The sequence below is a fragment of the Macaca thibetana genome, chromosome 7 (assembly GCF_024542745.1).
Source record: "Macaca thibetana thibetana isolate TM-01 chromosome 7, ASM2454274v1, whole genome shotgun sequence".
Classification (NCBI taxonomy): domain Eukaryota; kingdom Metazoa; phylum Chordata; class Mammalia; order Primates; family Cercopithecidae; genus Macaca; species Macaca thibetana.
Genome location: NC_065584.1, coordinates 14,947,002 through 14,972,803, shown reverse-complemented (window position 1 = coordinate 14,972,803; position 25,802 = coordinate 14,947,002). Strand labels below are relative to the sequence as shown.

The 25,802-nt window shown below is 52.5% G+C and overlaps 1 protein-coding gene across 1 annotated transcript in view; it reads left to right on the top strand.

Moving 5' to 3' along the window:
• Positions 1 to 25,802, top strand: part of RIN3 (Ras and Rab interactor 3) — a 768,425-nt gene that overhangs the window by 707,282 nt on the left and 35,341 nt on the right. Inside the window, exons 6-7 of the mRNA XM_050799033.1 lie at positions 14,396 to 14,487; positions 23,145 to 24,635. Coding sequence (XP_050654990.1) covers positions 14,396 to 14,487; positions 23,145 to 24,635 — 1,583 coding nt within the window. The remainder of the gene's footprint in view (positions 1 to 14,395; positions 14,488 to 23,144; positions 24,636 to 25,802) is intronic.

Sequence of the window (25,802 nt, the reverse complement as noted above, 5' to 3'; positions counted from 1 at the left end):
TCTCCAGCAGAGAGCATAGTCTCTTTCTTCCTGTGAGACCAGACTTTTGTCATTCACATACTGAATTAAAAGTTAATAGACCCAATCCTCATCTGATCCATATTTTGGCAAGAAGACAGTTTGAGGATGGGTTCCTTGGCCCAAATGAAACAACAATATTTTATCATCTGTTGCTTTTTCTTGTGCCTAGTTCTCTCATTCTCCTTCTAATATTTTAGCATGAGACCTAAAGAACTATCAGAGGGGATCTGACTATCCCCGTCCTTACCTTTTCCTGTTGTACTAGGAGTGTTTCCCATCTTGGAGGTCTTGGATGCCCCCTTGAGTGTGTGTGTGGCCCAATCTCTTACTAGAGACCTCTTGCCTTCCCTTTTCTCTAGAGGCTCAACCCCCATTAATGGAGGTTTCTTGCACTCCTTTCCATTTGCCTCATCCTATCTGGCCACTTCCCTCATGGGAAATTAGGTCCCTCTTACCATTGGCATGCTGGCATAAGCCCCACGGCAGGATCTGTCCTAAGCCATATGAAGATGAGGTGACCACAGAACCACAGATATGACCCACTCACCCCAGACAGCAGTAATGCCTATCACCATTCACACAAGCAGCACCGCAAGCAGTAGTGCCTGTGATCATTCACATACTTTCAACCTCCGAGATATTCCAACCACCAAGGAAATACTTCCCCGCCCCCACGGCTTTTCTTACTTTGGTCTTGTGTGCAAAGTTACCTGGTCGCCACGGTATTTGTAGGCAAGGCTTTCCTTCCCGCGTTGCCGAGAGTCCGGGTTTATTCGTCACAGCAGGTGGAGTCCCGATCTCTAGCCCCTGAGGCCACCTCAGTGAGGCAGTGGGACGCGTCTCCCCCTGGGAGATGACCAGAGACCCCTTCCCCAGAGGAGAATGGGAATCCTGGGCAAGGCGCCAGATTGTTAGAAACAAATTGTCAGTGCTGCGAAGTGAACCCAGCATTCAGGCAAAAGTTTTCTCAGCAAGGCAATTTACTTCTATAGAAGGTCACTTCCTGCATGCAAAGCAGAGGCAAGGGAGAGTGTGCAAAACAAAGGAGACCAGGAGTTTTTATCCCTGAAGCAGACCCTGTTCCTGTGTCCTCCCACTGTGGGCTGGGGTCGGACCACACAATCTAGGCTAATTCTGATTGGCTACTGTTGACATCATCAAAGGAGGCGAGGGTAGGTGTTTGACAGGGAGAACAGGTACAGTGTATCTTGGGTGTGTTTGGGCACCTCAGAGATAGGGAGGGTTGATAGATGAATGGGTAAGATTACCTTTTAGAATAGAACAAAGAACCAAGAACCAAAACCCTTTGAAGAGGAACTATTTGTTCTTAACAACAGCAGCACAAGTGGGATCCATGCAGCGCCATCCCACTTTCCCAGTAGACAGTAAACTCCAGATTCTAAACAATTTGGGGGCCAAGCAGCATTGCAACTGCAAGAGAAAATTCTAAGGAGGGCTTAGTATTAGACCTCAGAACCTCTGCCAAGAGCATCCCCTTTGGGGAGGTTGAGGTCTGCAGGATCCCCCAGAGCATCCTCCTGTGGGCTCCAATCTTAGAGTGTCAGACGTCTCTGACCTTAGGTGGGCACTGGCACCACTCTACACGTGTTCCCTCCAGAGCCTGCTATGAGCTTTCCTTCGGTACCTGGGTGTAATCCCTGACTTTTAGCATCCTTGTGATTTGATAAGGCCACGCTTTCCCATGCTTCCTGTTCTGTGAATTTTAATGACAGGAACTGGAGGCTGGGTGGGTTTCTTTTGCCCTTAGCCCGTTGAATAGGAGAAGGGAAGAATTTAGCATAAGAAAAGAAAGTTTAAGTCCTGAAACATGCGAGTTTGCTCTGAGCTGTGCCACACGTAGGGATCAGGGACCACACTCAGAAAAATTTTTTAAAAAAAGAATCCTTTCCCATTCTGGACAGGCAATTATTCCCATTCATTCCTAGGCCTTCAGGCAATACTGGGGAGTGACCCCAGCCAATTACCCTCGATTTCCAAGGAGCTACTGGGAAACAGCCACTGAAAGACTGAAAAAGAAAGAAAGGGGAAGAAAAATGAAAAGACCCTGGTCCCTTAAGTGAACCCGGCGGTGACATTTAGGCTTCTCCACATGGAAACCCCTTTGTTTCACTGGCCACGGCCAGAAACCTGCAGTTGCTTTTGTGTTTAGGCGCTGCCTGCCAAGGATCCTGAGTTGGAAAGAAAAAGACAGAGAATGAGAGAGACAGACGGAGAGAGAGAGAGAGAGAGAGAGTGATTGATTCTCCTGTATGGAGCAGAAAGGAAAAGGAGAAAGGAGAAAAAGAAATCCCAAACTTTGGACTTACCTCTTCCTCCCCACCTGCTCACCAAAATATGTCACCAGTGGAGGGTGTCCAGGTTCTTGGCGCCTTGAACAAAGAATTGGACAAAACGCATGAACAAAACAAGGAAGGAATGAAGGAGTTCCCTGAAAATGAAAGTACACTCCACAGTGTGGGAGTGGGCCCAAGCATAGGGCCTCAAGGGCACTGTTATGGAATTTGGGGGAGTTTAAATACCCTCTAGAGAATTCCATTGATTACATTTACCCTATGTAAATGAAGAGGATGAAGTAAAGTTACAAAATCATTTACTTGGCCTGAGCCCTATGGAGAGGATATTTCCTGTCATAGCTGAAGTGCGAACTGGCCTTATGTTCCCTGCCTCGAGACCCTATTTTCCTGCCCCAGTAATAGTTGATGCTAACAGCTGCTGCCTCTTAAGGGCACACCAGGTACCTGGCACTGTGCTAAGGGCTTTTATAGCCATTCTCTTTTTAAATTTTGCAAACAATTTCAGGCGGTAAATGCTCTCGTTATCCCCATTGTACAGATGAGAAAACTGAGACTGAGAGAAGTCACTTGCCCAGCTGGTAAATGGCAAGGCAGGGTTTCAAACCAGACACATCTCCAAAGTCCACACTGTCTGCTCCAGAGGCCTCACTGTGTGCATCCTGCAATAATTCTGATGCCTGTAGGCCCACGAGGCAAAACATCCGAGGCCTCCTGGCCCTTGGTACCAGCCTGACATGTTAGAGTCTCAGAGAGGCGGGTTCCAAGCTCCTAGCCATAGTGGAAGAAGCTTTACAGTGTTTGGCACATGTTAGGTGCTGTGAATAAACGAATGATGACATAATTGCAAAGCCCAGAACTTGAGCTTATTATTTAATTTCTCTGAGCCTCAACTTGCTCTTCTGTTAAATAGGAATGATAATATCGTTATGTTGGTGCTGAAGGAGGGAATAAGAAGCACATGTAAAGAGACAGCACCGACCCAGTGCAGTGGATCACACCTGTAATCCCAGCACTTTGGGAGGCTGAGGCGGGTGGATCACTTGAGGTCAGTTCTCAAGACCAGCCTGGGCAACTTGGTAAAACCCCATCTCTACTAAAAATGGAAAAATTAGCCGGATGTGGTGGCACTTGCCTGTAGTCCCAGCTACTCAGGAGGCTGAGGTAGGAGAATGGCTTGAACCCAGGAGGCAGAGGTTGCAGTGAATTGAGACTGTGCCACTGCACTCCAGCCTGAGTGACAAAGCATGACCCTGTCTAAAAAAGAAACAGCACCCTGTCCCACACCCAGTCAGTGCCCTTGTTCTACCTCCATGAATTGGGCCATAGCGGTTTGCTGGAGCAGCGACTTCATCTATGCCCAGGGAGCTCTGGAGCCACGGTCACCAAGCTCACTTCTGTCATCTCTCAGCCTTTCCTCCATGTTCCAGAAAAGCAGGTGCCCCTGGGCCTACCCTCAAACTCCCAGGGTACCCTTAAGGAGGCCACAGGACAGAGAGCCTGCCATCACCGTATTTTGGGGGACATCAGCTCCAAGGCCTGAGTTTGTGAGTAGCTCAGAAGTGAGATGCTGTGGGAGGGAGAGCCCCAGGCTGGGAGTTCGAGACCCATCACTCAGAAGCTTGTGACTTGGGCAAGTCACCTGACCTCTCGTGGCCCCAGTTGTCTCCCCCATCAAGGGGATGTTAGCCAAGATGGAACATCAAAGTTCTAGACCTCTGTGGTTGCGCAATTCTAAAATCCTGCCCTACAGACTCCTCCAGAGCCTAACTCCTGGAGGTCGCAGGTGATGTCGCAGAGGCATATCATATGCCTTGTGTCACCTCCAGGACATGGCACAGAGGGGTGTTGCAGTGGATACTTGTCAGTCCTGGCGTTTAATTAGACATGTGTCCCCAGCATCATGCTGAACCACAGGCCTGGTCCTAAGCAAGCCTACCCAGGCCCCTTCCCCTTCCCAGAGCCTCTTGGGGCCCAGGGGCTGGGCTGGGAGTCTGTTCCTGGAGCTCATTCCCCATGGCAGCATGGCAGCCCCCAGAGGGCCAAGCTGTACAGTGAAGATTCCCCAGAGCAGGACACCCCCGTCCCTCTCAATCCAGGAAGCACATTCTGTGCTCTGTCTGCGGCCTCTGCCCCCAGACGTAAAAAAGGAGACACGTTCTGCTTCAAGGTGCTCACGCCAAAGTAATGCAAAGCCTAAGCGGACTGGCGTGAGGGCTCTAGAGGGTTTCCAGACCTGGCTGGGTCCCACAGTCACCGAAGAGCGGGTTAAAAATACAGACTCCTCCCAGGAGATCCTGATTCAGTGGGTCTGGGGTGGGACACAGGAATCTGCATTTTTTTTGGGGTGGGGGGTTGAAGTCTCACTCTGTCACCAGGCTGGAGTGCAGTGGCATGATCTGGGCTCACTGCATCCTCCACCTCACGAGTTCAAGCGATTCTCCTGCCTCAGCCTCCCGGGTAGCTGAGATTACAGGCACACACCACTACCCCCAGCTAATTTTTTTTGTATTTTTAGTAGACAAAGGGTTTCACCATGTTGGTCAGGCTGGTCTTGAACTCCTGACCTCAAATGTTCTGCCCATCTCAGCCTCCCAAAGTAGGAATCTGCATTTATGTATGTATGTATTTATTTATTTATTTATTTATTTATTTATTTATTTATTTATTTTGAGACAGAGTCCCGCTCTGTCGCCCAGGCTGGAGTGCAGTGGCCGGATCTCAGCTCACTGCAAGCTCCACCTCCCAGGTTTATGCCATTCTCTTGCCTCAGCCTCCCGAGTAGCTGGGACTACAGGTGCCTGCCACCTCGCCCTGCTAGTTGTTTTTTTTTTGTATTTTTTAGTAGAGTCGGGGTTTCACCATGTTAGCTAGGATGGTCTCGATCTCCTGACCTCATGATCCGCCCGTCTCGGCCTCCCAAAGTGCTGGGATTACAGGCTTGAGCCATGGCGCCCGGCCGGAATCTGCTTTTATAATGAGCCTATCTCAGACCAGGGTTTGAGAACTGCTTCCAGGTGAATGATACCAATTGCTTAGCTGGGAGTCTCCTAGGGGCAGACTTTGGGACGGGATTCATATGCAAGGGGTGTTTCAGGACTGCCCTCGAGGAGAAAGCAGGAGGGAGTAGGGGAGCAGGACTGGGAGTGGGAAAAGCCCAGTGAGGGTGTGACTACAGGGTGACCCCAACCTCAACCTGGCCCTGTGGGCGACTCTGGAGCATAAAGGAAACCTGGGGCCACTCCTAGGCATGTGTGAGGCTCCAGCACCAGGACAATCCCTGATGGTCCTAAGGGCCAGCACTTAAGGCAAACCCCACTGAGGCTAGGGGATGGGTGTGTAGAGCTGGTAAAGCCATCAGGGTGGGTGGGGCGTCAGCAGTGATTTCGTGACTGGCTGCTGCTGATGGGGCATCTGTCCTGAGTGAGCCTTTGTGCTGTGACTGCCCACAGAGCTCCCTCTAACCGCTACAGCAATAACACCTTTAGGGATTACCACTTCAGTGACTCCAGCCCCCAGGGCTGTGCTGAGGATCAGACTCCATGATCCTTGGAAGGGGTTTAGCAGAGCACCTGGTGTGAAATAAGGGCTCAAAAAACAATCAAGCATGTTCTTATTGCTGTTACAGATAAAGAAACTGAGGCTGGGGATGTGACCTGCCTTGGTGTCACAGCCAAGTTCTGAGCTGATTTGAACCCAAATGTGTGTGACCCGCAAGCCCCAGCTGCTTCTGCCCAGGAGATTGACTGCCAGGCCTGTGGCTGGGAGGATGCCTGTGCTGCCGCCTTCCAGCCACTCCCTCCACATATGGGAGACATGAGGCCCTCTTTATGGAAGAGTGATGTTGGGAGCCAGGCAAGGAAGGGCAGGAAGGGAACTTAAGGCAGAGGAGACAGCACGGGCAAACGCCTGGCAGTGGGAAAGCTATGGGCAGCCTCAGGAGTGGCTTCATGGGCAGAACCGCATCATAGGTGGGAGGTAAGATGCTTGGAAAGCCTTGAACGCTGTGCCTGGGGATTGCAGGCACTTCCTTCCGCAGGTGCTGTGAGCCTGTTGCTGATATCAGACTGCTCTTCAGCGAGCAACCTGGCCATAGCAGGTGGTGGGATTGAAGGAAGGGGAGAGCAGAGACCAGCAAGGGGCTGCTGCAGCCATACTGGCCCTGCGTGGAGGTGACTGCCCCAAGCAATGCCTAGGGGAACCAGAGGGGTGAGGGCAGCCACTGAGGGTGGGAGCAGGGGGAGAGCTGGGGTTTCCATCCTTGACGACAGGAGGACGAACATGCTTGATGGTTTCCTGAGTATTTACTTGGTGCCAGGTGCTCTGCTCAGCACCTTGCAAGGATCATGGGGCCTGATCCCCAGCACAGCCCTGGGCACTGCAGTCATTAGCCTCAAGAAGTGGGCGCCATTACCCAAAATGAGGAAGGAAGAGAGGAGCCTCTCAGGTCTGCCCCACCCTAGGATGTGCCCAGTGTTGTGACTAAGCTGCCACCCTCCTGTCCCAGAGGAGGAGATGGCAAGAGGAGGGGATGGCTGGCTGGGCATCCTTGCCCTAGGAGAAATCTTGTCCCTGTGCCTGGGAAGCTCTGATCTATAGCCGGCCAGTCAGAAGCCCGCTGGTGGCCTGAGACGCAACTGCATCTGAAGTGGGGCAGTCTTGGGGGACGGAAGCCTTAAGTCTACAGAATCTAACTCTACATCCAGGTAATTAGTGTCAGAATTGAGCTGAATTGTTGTGTACCCAGTTGGTGTCTGGAGAATTGGAGAATTGATTGCTAAGTGTGGAAAACACTTCAGAGGGGGTTATAAAATCAGTTTAGTGGGTCATGACTGGCTTTTTTCTTTTTAATGAAAAAGTAAACTGGACTAGAAACTATCAGAATCTCATGTAGCTGGAATAAGTCTCGTTTTGCTAAACTTTTGTTTTAGTGGTGTGTGAGTGTGTGGGTGTGTGTATGTGTGTGGGTGCACATATGCTGTATCATGATGTCAAAGGTATTTCTCTCTGGTTACAAAGGTTTGGAAAGCACCAGCTAAAACGGAGACCTCCAGAGAGAGGCGCTGGCTCCCTGGGAGTACACAAGCTGACCTTCCAGAGTGTGGGGGAAATGTCAGAATATTTATTCTAAAAATCCCTTTTTATTTTTTTTAGACGAATTTTCACTATTGTTGCCCAGGCTGGAGTGCAATGGTATGATCTCGGCTCACTGCAACCTCCACCTCCTGAGTTCAAGCTATTCTCCTGCCTCAGCCTCCCGCGTAACTGGGATTACAGGCGCCTGCCACCATGCCCTCCTAATTTTTTTAAATATTTTTAGTAGAGATTGAGGTTTCACCATGTTGGCCAGGCTGGTCTCAAACTCCTGACCTTCAGGCGATCCACCCGCCTCGGCCTCCCAAAGTGCTGAGATTACAGGGGCATGAGCCACTGCACCTAGTCAGCTAAAAATCCCATTTAAAAAATTCCTATTGTTGTGAATGCTTTTTAGTGGGTTTCATAGTTTATGAGGAAACACACACACATCAGGAAGGTTGCTTAATTTTTATATTTTTTTAGCAGCCCTGACCTTGGGGGCCTGTGATTCCCACCGAAGGCTGCATGCACCAGGATCCCCTCAGGAGTTGTTTAAAAATGTGGATTCTTGGCTGGGCATGGTGGCTCACACCTGTAATCCCAGCACTTTCAGAGGCCAAATCACTGAAGGTCAGGAGTTCAAGACCAGCCTGGACAACATGGTGAAACCCCAGTCTCTACTAAAAATGCAAACATTAGCCGGGGGTGGTTGCAGGCACCTGTAATACCAGCTGCTTCGGAGGTTGAAGCAGGAGAACTGCTTGAACCCAGCACCTGTAATCCCAGCTACTTGGGAGGTTGAAACAGGAGAATTGCTTGAACCCAGCACACAGAGGTTGCGGTGAGCTGAGATCACACCACTGCACTCCAGCCTGGGCAACAGAGTGAGAGTCCGTCTCAAAAAAGAAAAAAGGAATACTAGCACTGCACTGCAGCCTGGGTGCCAGAGAGAGAGAAAAAAAAAAAAGTGGATTCTCAGCCTACCCCCAGACCCAATGCTAGGCACCCTTGGTTGGGAACCTTGGGAACCTAGCAATCTGCATTTCTAGCAGCTCCCTAGACGATTCTGATCCAGGCAGTCTGCAGAGTATAAATGGGCGTGGCAGCCCCAGTGGAGTCCCTCACAAGTGTCTAGTTCCCTTTCGGTCTTTTGTTGTCAGTGAGTGTTCAGGCGGTGGCCCCACCACCCCAGCACCCTGTCTGGCGGTTTTTCTTGGCATTTTCCAAGAACTAAGGACTCGGCATTTGGAGATGAATAAGCCGTGCATGGCAGCAATAGTTTCAAACGCCTGCCTTCCCCATCTTCACACCCTGCTAATGTTTACTGAGGCATGAAACTGGCTTGCCCTCCAGACCCCAAACTGGGCAATTTTTCCAGGCTCCACCTTTGTCACAGAGCAGGAGGGCACCACGAGGACACACTGAAGCTGAGGTTGGAGGACTGGAGTATTTAGTTACTGTCTTTGGAAGGAACCAGCACAGGCTGTTCCAGAAGCTTGGGACCATTTACTTCTCAGCCCATCATAGGCGTTGATGGAGTGTAAATGGGAGCAAGCTTGGGAAAAGGGGATCAGTTTGGTAAATTCTGTCATTTCTCCAAATATATCTACCTTATGGCCCAGCAGACTCACTCGCATCTAGGAAGTTATTCAGCAGAAATACTAGCTTGAGGCCAGGTGTGGTGGCTCACACCTGTAATCCCAGCACTTCGGGAGGCTGAGGCAGGCAGATCACTTGAGGTTAGGAGTTTGAGACCAGCCTGGCCAACATAGAGAAAGCCCGTCTCTACTAAAAAAAATACAAAAATTAGCCGGGCATGGTGGCGCACACCTGTAGTCCCAGCTACTCAGGAGACTGAGGCAGGAGAATTGCTTGAACCCAGGAGACGGAGGTTGCAGTGAGCCGAGATCACACCACTGCACTCCAGCCTGGGCAACAGAGTGCGAGTCCGTCTCAAAAAAGAAAAAAGGAATACTAGCTTGAGGGCAGAAAGATGATGTGCTCAATTCTTTCTGTGCAGCACAATTGGATCCAGTGGCAATTAGGAAATAATTTTTTGCTGAAAACAAGTAGTCTAGGGGTTACAAGCCTGAACCCTCCATTCAGATGCAGGCTTTGTCACTTACAAGCTGTGGGAGAGGGGCAAGCCACTTAGTCTGTCTGTGCCCCGGTCTTCGGAGCTGTGAGATAAGCATAAGGAAAGTACCTGCTTCGTGGAGTTGGGAGGAGGATTTAAAGAGGTAATATATGTAAAGTGCTTAAAACTTCTCCTGGACACTCAGTAAACTCTGTAATGGTTAGCATTAATGAAAGAGAGAGAAAGACAGGAAGAGAGAGAGGGAGGGAGGGAGAAAGAGAAAGAAAGCAAGCTTAGATGACCATCAAAAGAAGAAAAACAGTGGCTGGGCACAGCGTCTCCCACCTGTAATCCTAGCACTTTGGGAGGCCACCGTGTGGATCACCTGAGGTCAGGAGTTCAAGACCAGCTTGGCCAACGTGGTGAAAACCCATCTACACTAAAAATACAAAATTAGCTGGATGCGGTGGCACATGCCTACAATCCCAGCTACTCAGGAGGCTGAGGCAGGAGAATTGCTTGAACCTGGGAGGTAGAGGTTACAGTGAGCCAAGATCGTGCTATTGAACTCCAGCCTGGGCGACAGAGCGAGACTCCATCTCAAAAAAAAAAAAAAAAATTAAATAAATGACGGTTATCCCATGGGATACTCTTCAGCACAGAAAAAGAAAGACGCCAGTATACATGTATGGACTTGCTCACTATATAGATCACTTTACTGTTCAGTAAAGAAAGCAAGCTGCAGAGCAATAGATGGAACATAGTGCCATTTTCATTTTTAAAATACGTGATGTGGGCTAGGTGCGGTGGCTCACGCCTGTAATCCGAGCACTTTGGGAGGCAGAGGCAGGAGGATCACTTGAGGCAAGGAGTTCAAGACAGGTCTGGACAATATAGTGTGACCCTATCTCTACAAAACAATTAAAAATATATAAGAACTAGTAAAATAAATGGTGTGTGTACGTGTGTGCTTGGGCATGCATATGTGTGCATTAAAGAAGGGCCAGCAAGGTTACTCTCCAGAGTGTAGACCAGCAGTCCCCAACCTTTTTGGCACCAGGGAACACTTCCGTGGAAGACAGTTTTTCCATGGGCCAGGGATGGGGTGGGGATGGTTTCGGGAAGATTCAAGCACATTACATTCATTGTGCACTTTATTTCTTTCACTATTACATTGAAATATATAATGAAATTATTGTGCAACTTACCATGATGTAGTACCAGTGGAGCCTGAGCTCGTTCTCCTGCAACTAGATGGTCCCATTTGGAGGTGATGGGAGACAAAGACAGATCATCAGGCACTAGAGTCTCAGAAGGAGCACAAAACCTACACCCCTCACTCACATAGTTCACAGAAGGAGCACAAAACCTAGACCCCTCACTCACATAGTTCACAGAAGGAGCACAAAACCTAGACCCCTCACTCACATAGTTCACAGTAGAGTTTGCGCTCCTATGAGAATCAAATGCTGCCGCTGATCTGGCAGGAGGTGGAGCTCAGGCAGTAATGCAAGGATGGGGAGCGGCTGTCAAGACAGATGAAGCTTTGCTCACTGGCCCGCTGCTCACCTCCTGCTGTGCAACTCAGTTCCTAACAGGCCATGGCCTGATACTAGTCTGTGGCCTGGGGGTTGGGGACCCCTGGGGTAGACAGCAGGATCCTCTGGAGAATGGAGGACCTGCACATTTTAAGCACTTTTGTATTGTATGACTTTGACTACAATAAATCTGTTTTTCTTTTCTAATTAAAAAAAAAAAATCCAACATTTTAACAAATGTTGACAATAGCACTTACATCACAGGATTGCTTCAAGGGTTAAGTAGGATAACAGGGAAAGCTCTTGGTGAGTGATTGATAAAGCTTAACAAGTGATAGTTCCTTTTCCTTAAAAAACAAATGTAGTAGGTGATTTGTGATACTGATTGAAAGTTTTGCCCTGTAGATAATCAAATTTTATATTGGTATAGATTTTTAAATGTTTCAATGTTTCTGTCAGAAACTTACTACTGGCTGGGGGGTCTTGGGCGAGTCCCTTAACCTCCCTGAGCCACTGTGTCCCCTGTAAAACAGAGGTACTGATGCCTGCCCTCAGGGTGCCTGTGATTTAGTAAGAATATCACTTAAAGCCTCCAAAACACCTAGCCCCACACCTGACACATAGTAGATGCCCAGCAAACACCCACATCCTGTGTGTGCTTTCCTCTGGACGGAAGAGGCTGCCCCTGGGTGCAGTGGCGAATTGGATGGGATGTGGAGAAGCAGAGACGCATGAGACCCTTGAACCCCAGGTCATGGAGGAAGAAGAGTCCATGGTGTGGCCTTGAAGGATGTATAGAATCGTAGACGTAGGTGGTGGGGATGAGGGACTGTTCCCTCTATGTGTAAACTCAGAGACGGGAAATGAGTGGGGAACACCCACCGGAGGAACTGGAGCGTGATCATTTGGGAGCCAGCAGGAGGCCCCCGAGTGCGGGGAAGGGACTGTGGAGAGCAGATGTTGGGGAGCAAGCCAGAAAGGCAGAGCAAGGCCAGACCGGGGGAGACCTTGGATGCTGGGATTCGAGTCTGGGGTGTGACTGCAGCTGCAACTGCAGCAGACTGAGTAGAATGATGAGGTGGCAGGAGGCTGTCCTGGCAGTCACGGGGTGGGCACAGATGAGCCGAGCAGCCTCTGCTGGCCACTGTGATACTCACAGTGATGGAGGAACCATTGGAAACCCCACTGATAGGCCACCAGGTAACCGAAGTAAACTGAGGCAACTTGGGATGAATGTTGCTACCCTTCAGAATTCGAGCTGGGGTTAGTGGTGGCGGGGCAGGGCCTGAGATGGGAGTGCAGCACTGAGGGCCCATCCAGTCTGGCCATCAGAAGACCTCGGGTTGCAGCAGAATCACACAACAATGACAGAAGATGCCAACGTCAGCTGGCTGGTCCCCAGCCCATCTGACAGTGGAGAAGCCCAAGGCCACCCCCAAGACCTGAGAAAAGGGCCCAGAACCTGTGCCACAGCCTGCCCTGTCCTACTCTTCTGTAAACACGAGTGTCCCAGCTCCATCGAAGCGCTTCCCAAGAGGCCATGGGGGCACCTGGGAGGCCACAGAAGCTGACATCGCTGAGCAGAGGTGCCCCAGCAGGGCCAGCCCCATCCCAGGCCATCTCTGTTGTGCTATGCCTCCGGCTCAGCTCCTGAGTTTGGCTGGGTCCATTCAGCAAATGGCATTGGAGCCTCATGGAGAGTGCTAAGCACTGCGGGTCTTCGGAAACCCGGAAGGCAGCCTCCACCTGTTCCAGGAGCTCCCAGGGCTCCCAGCCTCATGTCGCCAGGAAGATGAGTTGCAGACAGCAAAGCCATGAAGACCCCGGGGAGGAGGTACCTCTGGCCGAGGCCATGGTGGGAGGCTCAGCAAATGATGGACGATGGGATTTCAGTGGGCATCAGGATTTGGGGAGAAAGTGGACGAAGCATGAGCAAGGGAGGGTAGAACAGGTTGTGAAGAAAATAGTGGTGGCTGCCAGGTCTTGATAACCACGCTGGGCACCCTCTCATCCATTCCTGTCTTCACAGAGGAGGAAATGGCCTCAGAGAACAGGGCAGGTGGGATAATGAGGAAGGAGCGGGAGACATGGCTGGAAAGGGGGTCCCCAGGCCTTAAACACTAGGAAGAAACATAGAATCGGGACCACCCATCCTGGGGCCCTGGCAGTGCCACACTCCCCTTCCTGACCCTGTGAAGCAGCCCTGGGCCAAAAGTCAGGAGCCCTGGGCTCAACACACAGTGTCTTCAACTACCATGTGGCCTGGCCATCCCTTTTCCTTTCCTGGCCCCTGTTTCCCATCAGTCCGAACTCCTTCTGGAAGATCTCTGGAGGGAATCCTCAACAGTTCCCTATTGTGACCAAAGCCATGAGATGAACCTGCCTGACTGTGCGTTTGCAGGGAGATGCCTGACTGTGCGTTTGTCGGGGGCTGCCCGACTGTGCATTTGCGGGGAGATGCCTGACTGTGCGTTCATCGGGGGCTGCCTAACTGTGCATTTGCAGGGAGATGCCTGACCGTGCGTTCGTCGGGGGCTTCCTGACTCTGCGTTTGTTGGGAGATGCCTGACCGTGTGTTCATCAGGGGCTGCCCGACTGTGCGTTTGCCGGGAGATGCCTGACTGTGCGTTCGTCGGGGGCTGCCTGACTGTGCGTTTGCTGGAAGATGCCTGACTGTGTTCGTCAGGGGCTGCCTGACTGTGCATTTGCTGGGAGATGCCTGACTGTGTGTTCGTCGTGTTCTTCCGGGACTGCCTGACTGCGCGTTTGCTGGGAGATGCCTGACTGTGCGTTCATCGGGGGCTGCCTGACTGTGCATTTGCAGGGAGATGCCTGACCGTGCGTTCGTCGGGGGCTTCCTGACTCTGCGTTTGTTGGGAGATGCCTGACCGTGTGTTCATCGGGGGCTGCCTGACTGTGCATTTGCTGGGAGATGCCTGACCGTGTGTTCGTCAGGGGCTGCCTGACTGTGCATTTGCTGGGAGATGCCTGACTGTGTGCTCGCTGCACATCTCAGTGTGCACCAGCAAAGTCAGAGGGCAGGAGGAGTGGGCCACTCACTTTACCCTAAAGAATGCCTTTAGAGGAGCTGGCCTGGGCTCAGCAGGCCAGGAAAACTAAGGGGGGCAGTGACTCCGCCCCCCAACTCCTGAGGAGGGTCTCCACCTCTCTGGGTCCCTGGTGCTGGCTCAGGACCTAGAGTTGACTGGATGCTCCTTCCACCTCAGAGTCTGCCCCTCAGCTCCAGGGAAGCTTCCAGGATGTGTGGAGACCCCGGCAGCCAGCAGAGATTGCCAGGGCTCTTCCTTTGTGGAGGCTGGGAATGGACACAGTGGCCCCAGACATGACTTCCGCCCCTTGTGTCTTCACAGAGACTTACTGCCCTTCACACTGCGGCTGCCCCAGGCCATCCTCGAGGCCAGCAGCTTCACGGACCTTGAGACCATCGCCAACCTGGGTCTGGGTGAGTCCTCTCCAAGGGGCCAGGGGAGCTGGTGGGGCATTAGGAACTGGGGCCCTAGGATTGCCCCAGGGGCCGCCTGTGCAGAAAGACAGCCTGAGTCCCAGCTCCCATGGGACCACCCACACCCCTGCCTCAGGCTGCCGAGCCGCGTGACAGGGAGATCTACAGAGGCGTTTCTAAAGAGTTGCCTCTATCAGCTGCCCAGGACGCCCTGAGGCCCAGTCACGTTTGGTCTAAGGGAGCAGGGCCTGGTTAGGACCAGAGAGGCTGGTGTGGTCCTGGGAGAAGCCGAGCTCAACCCCAGGGCCCTTCTGAGTGGGGGCCAGAGAGCTGGGTCTGGCAGCCATCACAGCCCTGGCCCCTCATCGGTTGGAAAAGCAGCATGAATGTGACCATGAACTTGGGTGTGGCCCTCACGGGGGCCTGTCCTGTGCCCAAACAACTGACCCTAAGCATGCCCCACCCCACCCTTCTGAGTTCCTGAGGGGTAAACAGGGGAGAGGAAAAGAAGAAGGGGAGAGAGGACAGGGTGTGTCTGACCCCAGCCCTTTCACATAATTATAAAAAGAACTCACATTTAGTGAGCTCTTCCGATGTACAGGTGATGCCAAGCACCCTACAAGGATGCAGTCAGCAGGTGCCCACCTAGAACTAGGGCCTCACCTCGCTGGCCCTCAGGAAGCCCAAGCATGCCAAGTTTGTAGCTGCTGAGAGGCCAGGCCACCTGCCTCTTTCAGAGTGTGTTAGGAGCAGATAATTTTTTTTTCTTTTTTTTTTCTTTTTTTTTTTTTTTTTGAAACAGAGTCTCACTCTGTTGCCCAGGTTGGAGTGCAGTGGCATGATCATGGCTCAGCCCAGCCCCAACTTCCCAGGCTCAGGTGATCCTCCCACCTTCACCTCCTGAGGAGCTGGGACTATAGGCACACACCACCATGCCTGGTTAATTTCTTATGTTTTGACACGGTCTCTCCATGTTGCCCAGGCTGGTCTCAAACTCCTGGCCTCAAGCGATCCTCCCACCTTGGCCTCCCAAAATGCTGGAATGACAGGTGTGAGCCACTGTGCCCGGCCCTGAGAATTTCTTACAGGGAAAGGGAGAGCGTGTTCCACACAGCGGCTCAGGAGCCACTGCAGGCCCCAGAGCCTTAACCTGGGGCCGCCAGGTCACATTTACGAGCAAAGCAGTTCATCAACAATCTTTAGTAAAAGTCAACCATGCATAGGACACTGTGCTCCACAGGGCTGAGCACAGTGTCCAGAACATTGGTGCCTTGTTCACCAGTGTTGATGAAATGGAAGAAACAGTGACCCAGAGGGCAGAACCAGGTCACAGTGGAAGTGAGGGGCAGACCTGAGATCAAAGAAGACACCCCTTGGTTCCCAAGCCAGGCCACTGTTCACCACTCAGAGGGGCCCATCAGGGGCAGCAATGCAAGAGACCAACAGTGGTTCAGATTCATCGTCAGCACTTACTTCCTTGAGAACAGGATTTAAATGGAAGCTGAGTATGTTGCAGCTTAAGAGCTCAAGGGATCTGTGTAGACCTGGTGTCCCCGAGTGCTGAAAGACATGAAGCCAGGCTCACCACAATCATTTTTCCCTGGAGCCAAGGAAAGGTTCACTTTACAGTCATCTCCCGAACGGCTGGAGACCCAGAGCCGAAGGAGCACATCCTATCAAAGGCCAGAGACCTTGACCCTGGCATGGGCAGGCTTGGGCCCTGCCAACCTTCATGTGAAATAGTGATAATAAATATGGAAAGTGCAGCATTTGCCAAGGGCCCTGACACACCAGGCATTGTGCCTAGCATGTCACACATTGTTCTAGGAAGGGACTTTGGTGGAAAAGAAGTGAAACCCACCCAAACTAGCATAAAAAAGAGACTCAGAGAAAGGACACCAGGGACCCTCTGAGAAATGGAGATGGAGGGTTAGCCAGGCTTTGTGGGTGACCGCAGCTGCTCTGTCACACATGCCAGCCCCTTGCTCCCTGTACATGGCCTCCTTGGTGACTCAGATTCCTACTCCCCTACTTCCCTGACGAGCAGGGCTCTGACTCAGCTCACAGCCCTACCTGACCACTGTTCTTCATTCAGATTGTCCAAGGAGAGTCCAAATGATCCCTGGCCAGCCTAGTGCTGAGGCCCTGTGAGCCAGGGGTTACCTTGTATAGTCAGCATTTCAGGGAAGACCAAAAGGACAATGGGAGGCAAATTCATTGCCACATGCCCACACATACATTATCTCATTTATTCACAAAAAAGCCCGTTTTACAGATAAGGAAATGGAAAGTTAAGGAGTCTGAAGTGTTTATTCAGCTATAAAAAGGAATGAAGTGCAGGGACTGACACATGGTGCCGCATGGAATAACCTGGAAAACATGCTAAGTGAAGGGAGCTGATACCAAAGACCACATATGCTACAGTTCCATTTGAATAAAATGTCTAGAATAGGCAAATCCGTAGAGACAGAAAGCAGATTAGCGATTGCCAGGGGCTGGATGGAAAGGGGAATGGAGAGTGACTGCTTAATAGGCATAGGGTTTCTTTTGGGGTGATACAAAATGCTCTAAAGGCCAGGTGCAGTGGCTCATGCCTATAATCCCAGAACTTTGGGAGGTCAAGGCAGGCGGATCACGAGGTCAGGAGTTCGAGATCAGCCTGGACAACATGATAAAACCCCATCTTTACTAAAAATATAAAAATTAGCCGGGTGTGGTGGCATATGCCTATAATCCCAGCTACTCAGGAGGCTAAGGCAGGAGAATCACTTGAACTCAGGAAGTGGAGGTTGCAATGAGCCAAGATCATGCCATTGCACTCCAGCCTGGGTGACAGAGCGAGACTCTGTCTTAAAAAAAGAAAAAAAAAGTGCTCTAAAATTGATTGTGGTGAGAGTCGCACAACTTGATGAATATACTGAAAAACACAGGCGTGTTTTTTAAATGAGTGAACTCTGTGGTGTGTGAGTGATATCTCAACAAAGCTGTTATCCAGAGAGAGAAAGAGAGAGCAACTAAAGGGCTTTCCTCATTTTGGGATGTAAACAAAAGCTGAATTCACACTCAGGGCTTACTGAGTTTGAACTCCGTGCTCTGCCTGCACTGTGCCCTGATTCTCAGCCAGCCTTGCTCACCACTTCCCGCCCCTCAACCCTTTCTTCTACTTGCTGTGCCTCCAGTGGAAAACAGCATGGCGCCCTTTTGCCAAGGAAGCCTGGATTTGGCATTGGAATAGGCAGGGTAGTGGGCCCCACCCTCTGCACCATGCCCTCCACATGCCCGCCATGTGCTGCTTTTTCTTATGACACCTTTTTGTCTTATAATAAAAGTCAAGCATGTTGTGTCTGTTTGTTTGTTGTTTGAGATGGAGTCTCACTCTTTTTGCCCAGGCTGGAGTGCAGTGGCACGATCTCAGCTCACTGCTACCTCCGCCTCATGGTTTTAAGCGATTCTCCTGCCTTAGCCTCCCGAGTAGCTGGGATTATAGGCACCGGCCACCACGCCTGGCTAATTTTTGTATTTTTAGTAGAGATAGGGTTTCACCATGTTGTCCAGGCTGGTCTCAAACTCCTGACCTCAGATGATCTGGCCCGCCTCAGCCTCCCAAAGTGCTGGGATTACAGGCATGAGCCATCGCGCCCAGCCATGTGTGTTTGTTTTTAACGGACAAGACCAGAAAAGGCTGAGGATGAAAACCACGCATAAACTCACCACTCGTGCAAGTTCGGGCTGTGTTTCCTTCCAGTTTCTTTTCCTTGATACACCTAGACGCAACTGAAAATACAGTTTTGGTTTCTCGCCTTCTGATGTTGTGCGAATATATTTGTGACTTCCCCTTTTTTCCCTAGAGCCCAGAGCCAAGGATTGTCTAGTTAAGGCTAAAGATTCCCTGGGTTTCCAGTCCGCTGGACGATCTGGTTGTTCTAGGAAGTTCATGAGGCATATGTGTTTCTTGTCATTAGTGTCATCAGTTTTATTTTTTTGGCATGCCACTCATTTTCCTATGAGAAGAATGCAACAAATAACCAAAGAGTTGCACCAGGCCTGCTGTTGAGATAGGGATGATGTTGCTGAAACTCAGCTATTGATTTGCGGGCCGAGTGCCATGTGATGGCTCACAGTGTGCCTTCGTGAGCCGACATAAGAAAGTCCAAATTCGGACTTGGAAAAGCCAGCGTTCGAAAGTGCAGGCTATATAAGGTGTAATCTTGGACTTTAAAAGGTTACCGGTTAGTCGAGGCCAGAAAACTAACATAAGGAGGAACAATTCAGCACTCAGCTGTATTCAGCAGCTGATTACAAGTGTCAAAGGAATTTAGAGAATAGGGATTACTCACAGTGGTTTTCAAACATGTTACAGTGTGTATGTGTTTAATACTTTAAAAATATGTTTAGGAAAGGCGTCTGTTCCGTGACTCTTCCAAGTTTGCTTGTAACTTGCTTTTTCCTTTACATCAGATGATGAGCATTTTCCTAGTTATGAATAATTCATTGAAAACTTGACTTTGACTGTATGTACAACAGCCTCTGTCTTTGGGATGCCACATGAATATTTATTCACTGACCTCATTGGATTCTTTAGTGTTTCTGTGGCACTTTGCTGCCTTTACTCCTCCCCTTCCTGTCCTGCCGCTAGCCCCAAGCTCCCCAGGGGTAGAGTCTGAATTTGCCCTCAGGACCTGCAGCCCAGCCTGTGACGTGGCCCAGGTTGTCTGAGGATAGAAAGAGCGGGCATCTGGCAAGAGGTGTCCCCAGCCAACGCTCAACAGGCCTCGGGGCCAGCAAAATCGTGGCCTCAGTCTGAGGCCAGGGCAAGGATGGGCCCTTCTTTAAGGGAACTGCCGCAGCAGAGCCAAGGCTTGGTATGGCGCCCCTGGGGATTGGACCCCACAGCTTTGCTGACCAAACCACTAGGATTGCATGACACAGGGTTCCGTTTCTCCCCTGGCCTTGGGGTTCTGCAGGCTGCAGAGAAAGTTACTCACTTCCTTTTTTTTTTTTTTTTTTTTTTTTTTTTGGAGCATAAAGCCCTGTCATGCCACTGTGGTTCCCTAACAGGCCCCAAGACCCTAGGATGCAGCGCTTTAGCTCCTGGCTTCCACCACTCCTTGGAGTCACATTGGCTTTGAGACCTTTGCCCTGACATGGCGCAAACCCCAGGCCTGTCTTGGGTCAGGGAAGCTGTGTCCCAGGTACCCAGGCCGAGAGCCTATTTGCCTGAACCCATATCTGCTCTGTTCCTGCCAAAATCCACACCTGAGCAGTGGGAAATGTACTCTTGTGTTCTGTGCCTAATGGACCCATCCTGTCCCGTGGCAGCTGCCCGGCTGGTGGCCCATCTGCTTATGGGGCTCCTCTGCCCCCCTTCCTGCCTTCCTCCTCTCACTGTCTTGTCTTTACACATCCTCCCGTGGTTCAGGTTGTCCTTATCTTGCCATTGAAACTAACCTTGCCTGTGTGCCCTTCCTCAGAGGCCTGACTCTCCACTCCGGCTAAGCTAATCCACTCATGGGTGCCAAGGGGCTGACACTGGGCCCCCGCTCTGGGCCAAGCACTGTCAGGTGCTGGGAATACTCAGATAGCTGAAGCATTTGACTGCCTTCTGTAAGCTCTGAGTCTGGTGGGAAAGTCCGGCAAAAACACAGAATTACGGTCCCAGTGATGGTCACTGCAGGAACACAGGTGGGGCGGGCAGGGCCTGAGCGCATCGGGGAGGCACTACCAGACAGGTCGCACTTGACCTGAGCCTTGAAGGACAAGTAAGTGTGTGCCAGCTGGAGAGGGTGGGAAAAGAATTCCACGCAGAGGGAATAGCATTAGCCAAGGCCTGCTGGTGGGGCAGCGTGTGGCACATTGAGGAAGAAGTGAACGGCAGATAGAGTGGAGTAAAGACTCGGTAGATGATGCCAGAGAAGATGTTCAGGGGCCAGGTCCTGCAGCCTCAAATGCCAGGCTAAAGGGTTGAAAGTGATTCTCAACAGAGAGCCTCCAAGGGCCTGCTGTATGCCCAGCCTAGGACCACAGGAAGAGAATGAAGCGGAGGGAGCGGCTACAGCCGTGATCTGGGTGAGCAGTGATGGGGTGTCCCAGCATCAGTGGGCAGTTCTGTATGTTATCTACCCTCATGATGCCACCTTCGCCCACAGGAAGAGTCTGGAGGTGGTCTCAGCACCGGGGGTCTCAGCTCACATGTGGGGCTGCTGCCCAGTTACTGTGGGGTTAGTCTGGCTGCCTGCTTCTCCTTGCTAGGAAGACTCCCAAACAGGCAACTTTGTTGGGCCTGTGTAGACATGGGCACAGTGCTTCAAACACTCACTCCAGGGGCCAGGACAGGTATGTACTCGAGGCAAGGTGCCTGGGAGAGTGAGGCATACATGGAGGAGCCATGAGCTGCCCAAGAAAGCAAAGGGCCCCGGCAGTCACAAAGAGCAGCTCATCCAGGCCCTGGGAGAGGCCGCTCTGGACACCATGTCCTTGGTGACTGTGATGGGCACAGAGCTTTGCACATTGGAAAGAGTCACAGAAAAGATTGTCATGCTTGTTAGTGTGGTGACAGCTGGCCTGTCTCCACTGGCTGTGATATTCAGGCAGCCAGACACAGGGTATCTGCCCAGGACAGGGCTGGGGGGTGCACCTCAGAGGGATGCACAGAGCTGGTGGGTCGCAGCTCACTTCTGGTCTGTTTCTTCAGTCCCTTTGTCCTGGGAAGGCACCTGCTTACCCTGATTGCATTGGTGACCCCAGCCAGCAAGATGGCAAATGCCTACATCCCTGATAGTGCCCCCCTCTTAGAGCGAGCACACGGTTGGCTGCTCCAGGCCATCTTGTGAGGTCTCCTTTCAACATCAAGAGCCCTGTTGTGCTGTTGCCACATCCTGAGTTCTGGGCTGCAAGCCACCCTGCTACTCACCGATGCCGGGACAGCAACCGATCTGGGAAGTGTTGCAAGTTCCTATGAAGGAAGGCCGCCTAACACAGAGGCTAAACACACGGGCTGTAGAACCAGCCCGACGTGGTCAAATCCCAGTGCCTCACTCCCCAGCCCGGTGACCCAGGGAGAGTGCTTTCATGTTTCTGAGCCTCCTACCCTCATCTGTGAACTGGGGGCAAGGCCTATGATCAGGGGTCGGCGAGATGACCCAGGTAAAGCAAGTAGCCCGTGGGCTCATGCGCAGCAAGAACGCCATGAATGTTTGCTCCTGTGATTATCCTTGATGTTATTTTCCATAGTTTTCTTAAGAGTGGATTCCTCGCAGGAGTAAAGAGCCCTGGGTGAAAGGCTGGCTGCACCAATTCACAAGGAACTCTGCACCTGCCTGGGTAATCCTCTATCCAGCTCCAAACCTAGCAGGCTGAACAAGACCTGGGACCCATGTTCCTCTCCAAGAGGAAGCTTGAGTGAGCACAGGGTGGCCTATGCGCCGACTGCAATTGTTCCCAGGATGTAGCATCCCTGTGCGCTCTTTGGAGGGTCCTGAGCCTCCGTCAGATGCTTGCCAGGGTGTAGACCCCACAGATCAAGAATGCCTTGTCCCTAGCCTGCTTCAGTAGCCACAGCCATGGCTGAGCCCCTGGGGACTGGGTCAGTAGAGAGGCATGCACTGGAACTCAGCTCCATGCTGCAAGAGCCTTGGCTTCCCCTGACTATGGCAGAGGACCAGCTTCTTATTTTAAGCTCAAGATTGACCGGAGTCAGAATCACTTTGTGGTGGGTGGCTGCTCCCGCTTGGACAGCCAGGTCTGATCTCGCTGGCCACAATCCATAGATGCGTCCTTCTCGCATATAATAACCATGGAGGCCAGGCCTGGTGGCTCACGCCTGTAATCCCAGTACTTTGGGAGGCCGAGGCGGGCGGATCACCAGGTCAGGAGATTGAGACCATCCTGGCTGACACGGTGAAACCCCGTCTCTACTAAAAATACAAAAAAATTAGCCAGGCATGGTGGCGGGCATCTGTAGTCCCAGCTACTCGGGAGGCTGAGGCAGGAGAATGGTGTGAACCCGGGAGGCGGAGCTGGCAGTGAGCCAAGATCCCACCACTGCACTCCAGCCTGGGCGAGAGGGTGAGACTCTGTCTCAAAAAATAAAAATAAAAATAAAAAAATAACCATGGGGGCCAAAATAGGCCCAGTGTTCCTTACTCCTCGCACGCCTGTGTTGTGTGCACCATTGTGACCCCACTTTAGGGATGACTAGACTGAGGCCCAGGAAGTTCAAGCCACCTGCCCCAGAGCACCCAGCCGGTTGGCCGCAGGAATTCCAGGCCTTCCATCCCTGGTGCCCTCACCATGCCTTCTCCACGGCTCCAGAGCACCATGTTGTCACCCCACACCCTGTGTCATCAATGCCCTCCGAGGTGGGCTGTCACACCAAGGAAGAGAACTGAAGCTGAGCCTGTCACATTACCCCCGGCCCCACCCCACACTGCTGGGGAAGACCGAATGGGGCTTCCCCTCTCGAGGCAGGAAGTGGTGGGAGAGGTTTAAAAGCGTCCAAGAGGGGAAAACAACTCGGAGTAGTGAAGCGAATGCCTTGAACAGCCCTCCCACGGCCCTGCCCCACCCCACCCGCGGACCCCGCCCACAGACCCTGCCCAGCACAGCAACACCTAGTCCCTGGCACAGACTGACCACCTGCCCCTCTCTTGCTTCCACAGGTTTCTGGGACTCCTCGCTGAATCCTCCACAAGAAAGAGGGAAGCCAGCAGAGCCTCCAAGAGACCAGGCCCCCGGATTCCCGCAAGTCTCCAGCCTCAGGCCCACAGCCCATGACGCAAACTGTGCCTGTGAAATCGAGCTGTCGGTGGGAAATGACCGCCTGTGGTTTGTGAATCCTATTTTCATCGAGGACTGCAGCAGCGCCCTGCCTACCGACCAACCACCTCTTGGAAGCTGCCCTGCACGCCCCTTGCCACCCACCTCTGATACTACCTCGCCCACCTCCAGGTGGGCCCCACGCCGCCCACCACCTCCTCCCCCAGTGCTGCCCCTGCAGCCCTCCAGCCCAGCCCAGCCCCCTCTGCTCCCTGCTTCTGCACCCGCCCCTGCCTGTCCTTTGCCCACCTCTCCCCCAGTGCCTGCCCCCGTCACACCCCATGCCCCAGGTCCCCCAGACCATCCGAGCCAGCCGCCTATGACGGCCTGTGAGAGACTCCCATGCCCCACTGCAGGCCTGGGCCCCCTCAGGGAGGAAGCGATGAAACCAGGGGCGGCCTCCAGTCCCTTGCAGCAGGCCTCCCCGCCGCCACTGCCTACGAAGAAGAACCTTCCCACTGCCCCTCCCAGACGCCGCGTTTCTGAGAGGGTGTCCTTAGAAGACCAAAGTCCGGGGATGGCAGCAGAGGGGGACCAGCTCAGCCTGCCTCCCCAAGGGACCTCAGACAGCCCTGAGGACACGCCCCGGGGGAGCACGGAGCAAGGCCAGGACACAGAGGTGAAAGCCAGCGATCCTGACAGCATGCCGGAGCTGCCCAGGAAGGCCAAACAACCCCCAGTCCCACCCCCCAGGAAAAAACGGATCTCTCGACAACTGGCCTCGACCCTCCCAGCTCCCTTAGAGAACGCTGAGCTCTGCACACAGGCGGTGGCCTTGGAGACACCCACACCAGGTCCACCCAGAGAGGGCCAAAGCCCTGCTTCTCAGGCGGGGACTCAGCACCCTCAGGCCCAGGCCACTGCCCATTCCCAGAGCTCTCCAGAGTTCAAGGGCTCCCTGGCCTCCCTCTCAGATAGCTTGGGGGCGTCTGTCATGGCCACCGACCAGGACTCCTACTCCACTAGCAGCACGGAGGAGGAGCTGGAGCAGTTCAGCAGCCCCAGCGTGAAGAAGAAGCCCTCCATGATCCTGGGCAAGGCCCGGCACCGGCTGAGCTTTGCCAGTTTCAGCAGCATGTTCCACGCTTTCCTCTCCAACAACCGCAAGCTGTACAAGAAGGTGGTGGAGCTGGCGCAGGACAAGGCCTCGTACTTTGGCAGCCTGGTGCAGGACTATAAGGTGTACAGCCTGGAGATGATGGCGCGCCAGACCTCCAGCACGGAGATGCTGCAGGAGATTCGCACCATGATGACCCAGCTCAAGAGCTACCTGCTGCAGAGCACCGAGCTCAAGGCCCTGGTGGACCCCGCCCTGCACTCTGAGGAGGAGCTCGGTCAGTGCCCTGGGAGGAGGTGGCAGGGAGGAGAGGGCGGTGGGGCTTACAGACTCAGGAACCCCTTAGGACAAAAGAGGCCTATGCAGTGGACGCTGTTGGTGCCCACCCCCCATCCCTTCCTGGGCACCAGCAACTTTCTCCAGCTGCTGCAAGGTAGGCTGCTAATGGTGCCCGGCTCCCCTCTTTCCTAGAGAATTGACCTTGACTGTATAGGATCTATATTATCTGCACCCTCTCTTCCATCATCAGTGGCTCACTGCCAATTACTCCCTGCCATGGGGGGGATGAAGACTGGCCCCTTGGCCTCTAGCAGGACCACTGTGTGATGCAGTTGATGCTCCAGGGCCCGGCGAGATCTGGCTGAGGCTGAGAGTTCATCCTTGCTCAAGCTTGCTCTGCCTCTTCCCACTGCTCTCACTCCCTGTCTTCTGAGTCTCTTCAGTGAAATCACATGCACCCAGATCCCTCTTTCAGGCTCTGCTTTCAGGGAACCAACACAAAACAGCTCACTCCTCTGACCACCCCTTCTAAAGTAGCCCCCAGCCTTCCCCACCCTCACCAACCTTGAATCCAGTAATTATCAAAGCTTTTTCTGATTGTGGTTCACGGTGAGAAGTAGCTGTGAACAACCACACACCTACATATATTAAAAATATCAAGGCCTGGCGCACTGGTTCAAGCCTATAATCCCAGCACTCTGGGAGGCCAAGGCAGGAGGATTGCTTGAGTCCAGGAGTTTAAGACCAGCCTGGGCAACATGGCAAAACCACGTCTCTAGAAAAAATACAAAAATTAGCCAGGCATGGAGGCGTGCTCCTGTGGTCCCAGGAGGCAGGAGGACTGCTTGAGCCCTGAAGGCCAAGGCTGCAAAGAACCAACGTCCCACCACTGTACTCCAGTCTGGGGGACACAGTGAAACCCTATCTCAAAAAGAAAATAACAGCTGGGCATGGTGGCTCACGCCTGTAATCTCAGCACTTTGGGAGGCTGAGGCGGGTAGATCACTTGAAGTCGGGAGTTCGAGACCAGCTGGCCAACATGGTGAAACCCCGTCTCTACTAAAAATACAAAAATTAGCCAGGTGTGGTGGCACATGCCTGTAATCCCAGCTACTTGGGAGGCTGAGGCAGGAGAATCGCTTGAACCTGGAAGGCAGAGGTTGCA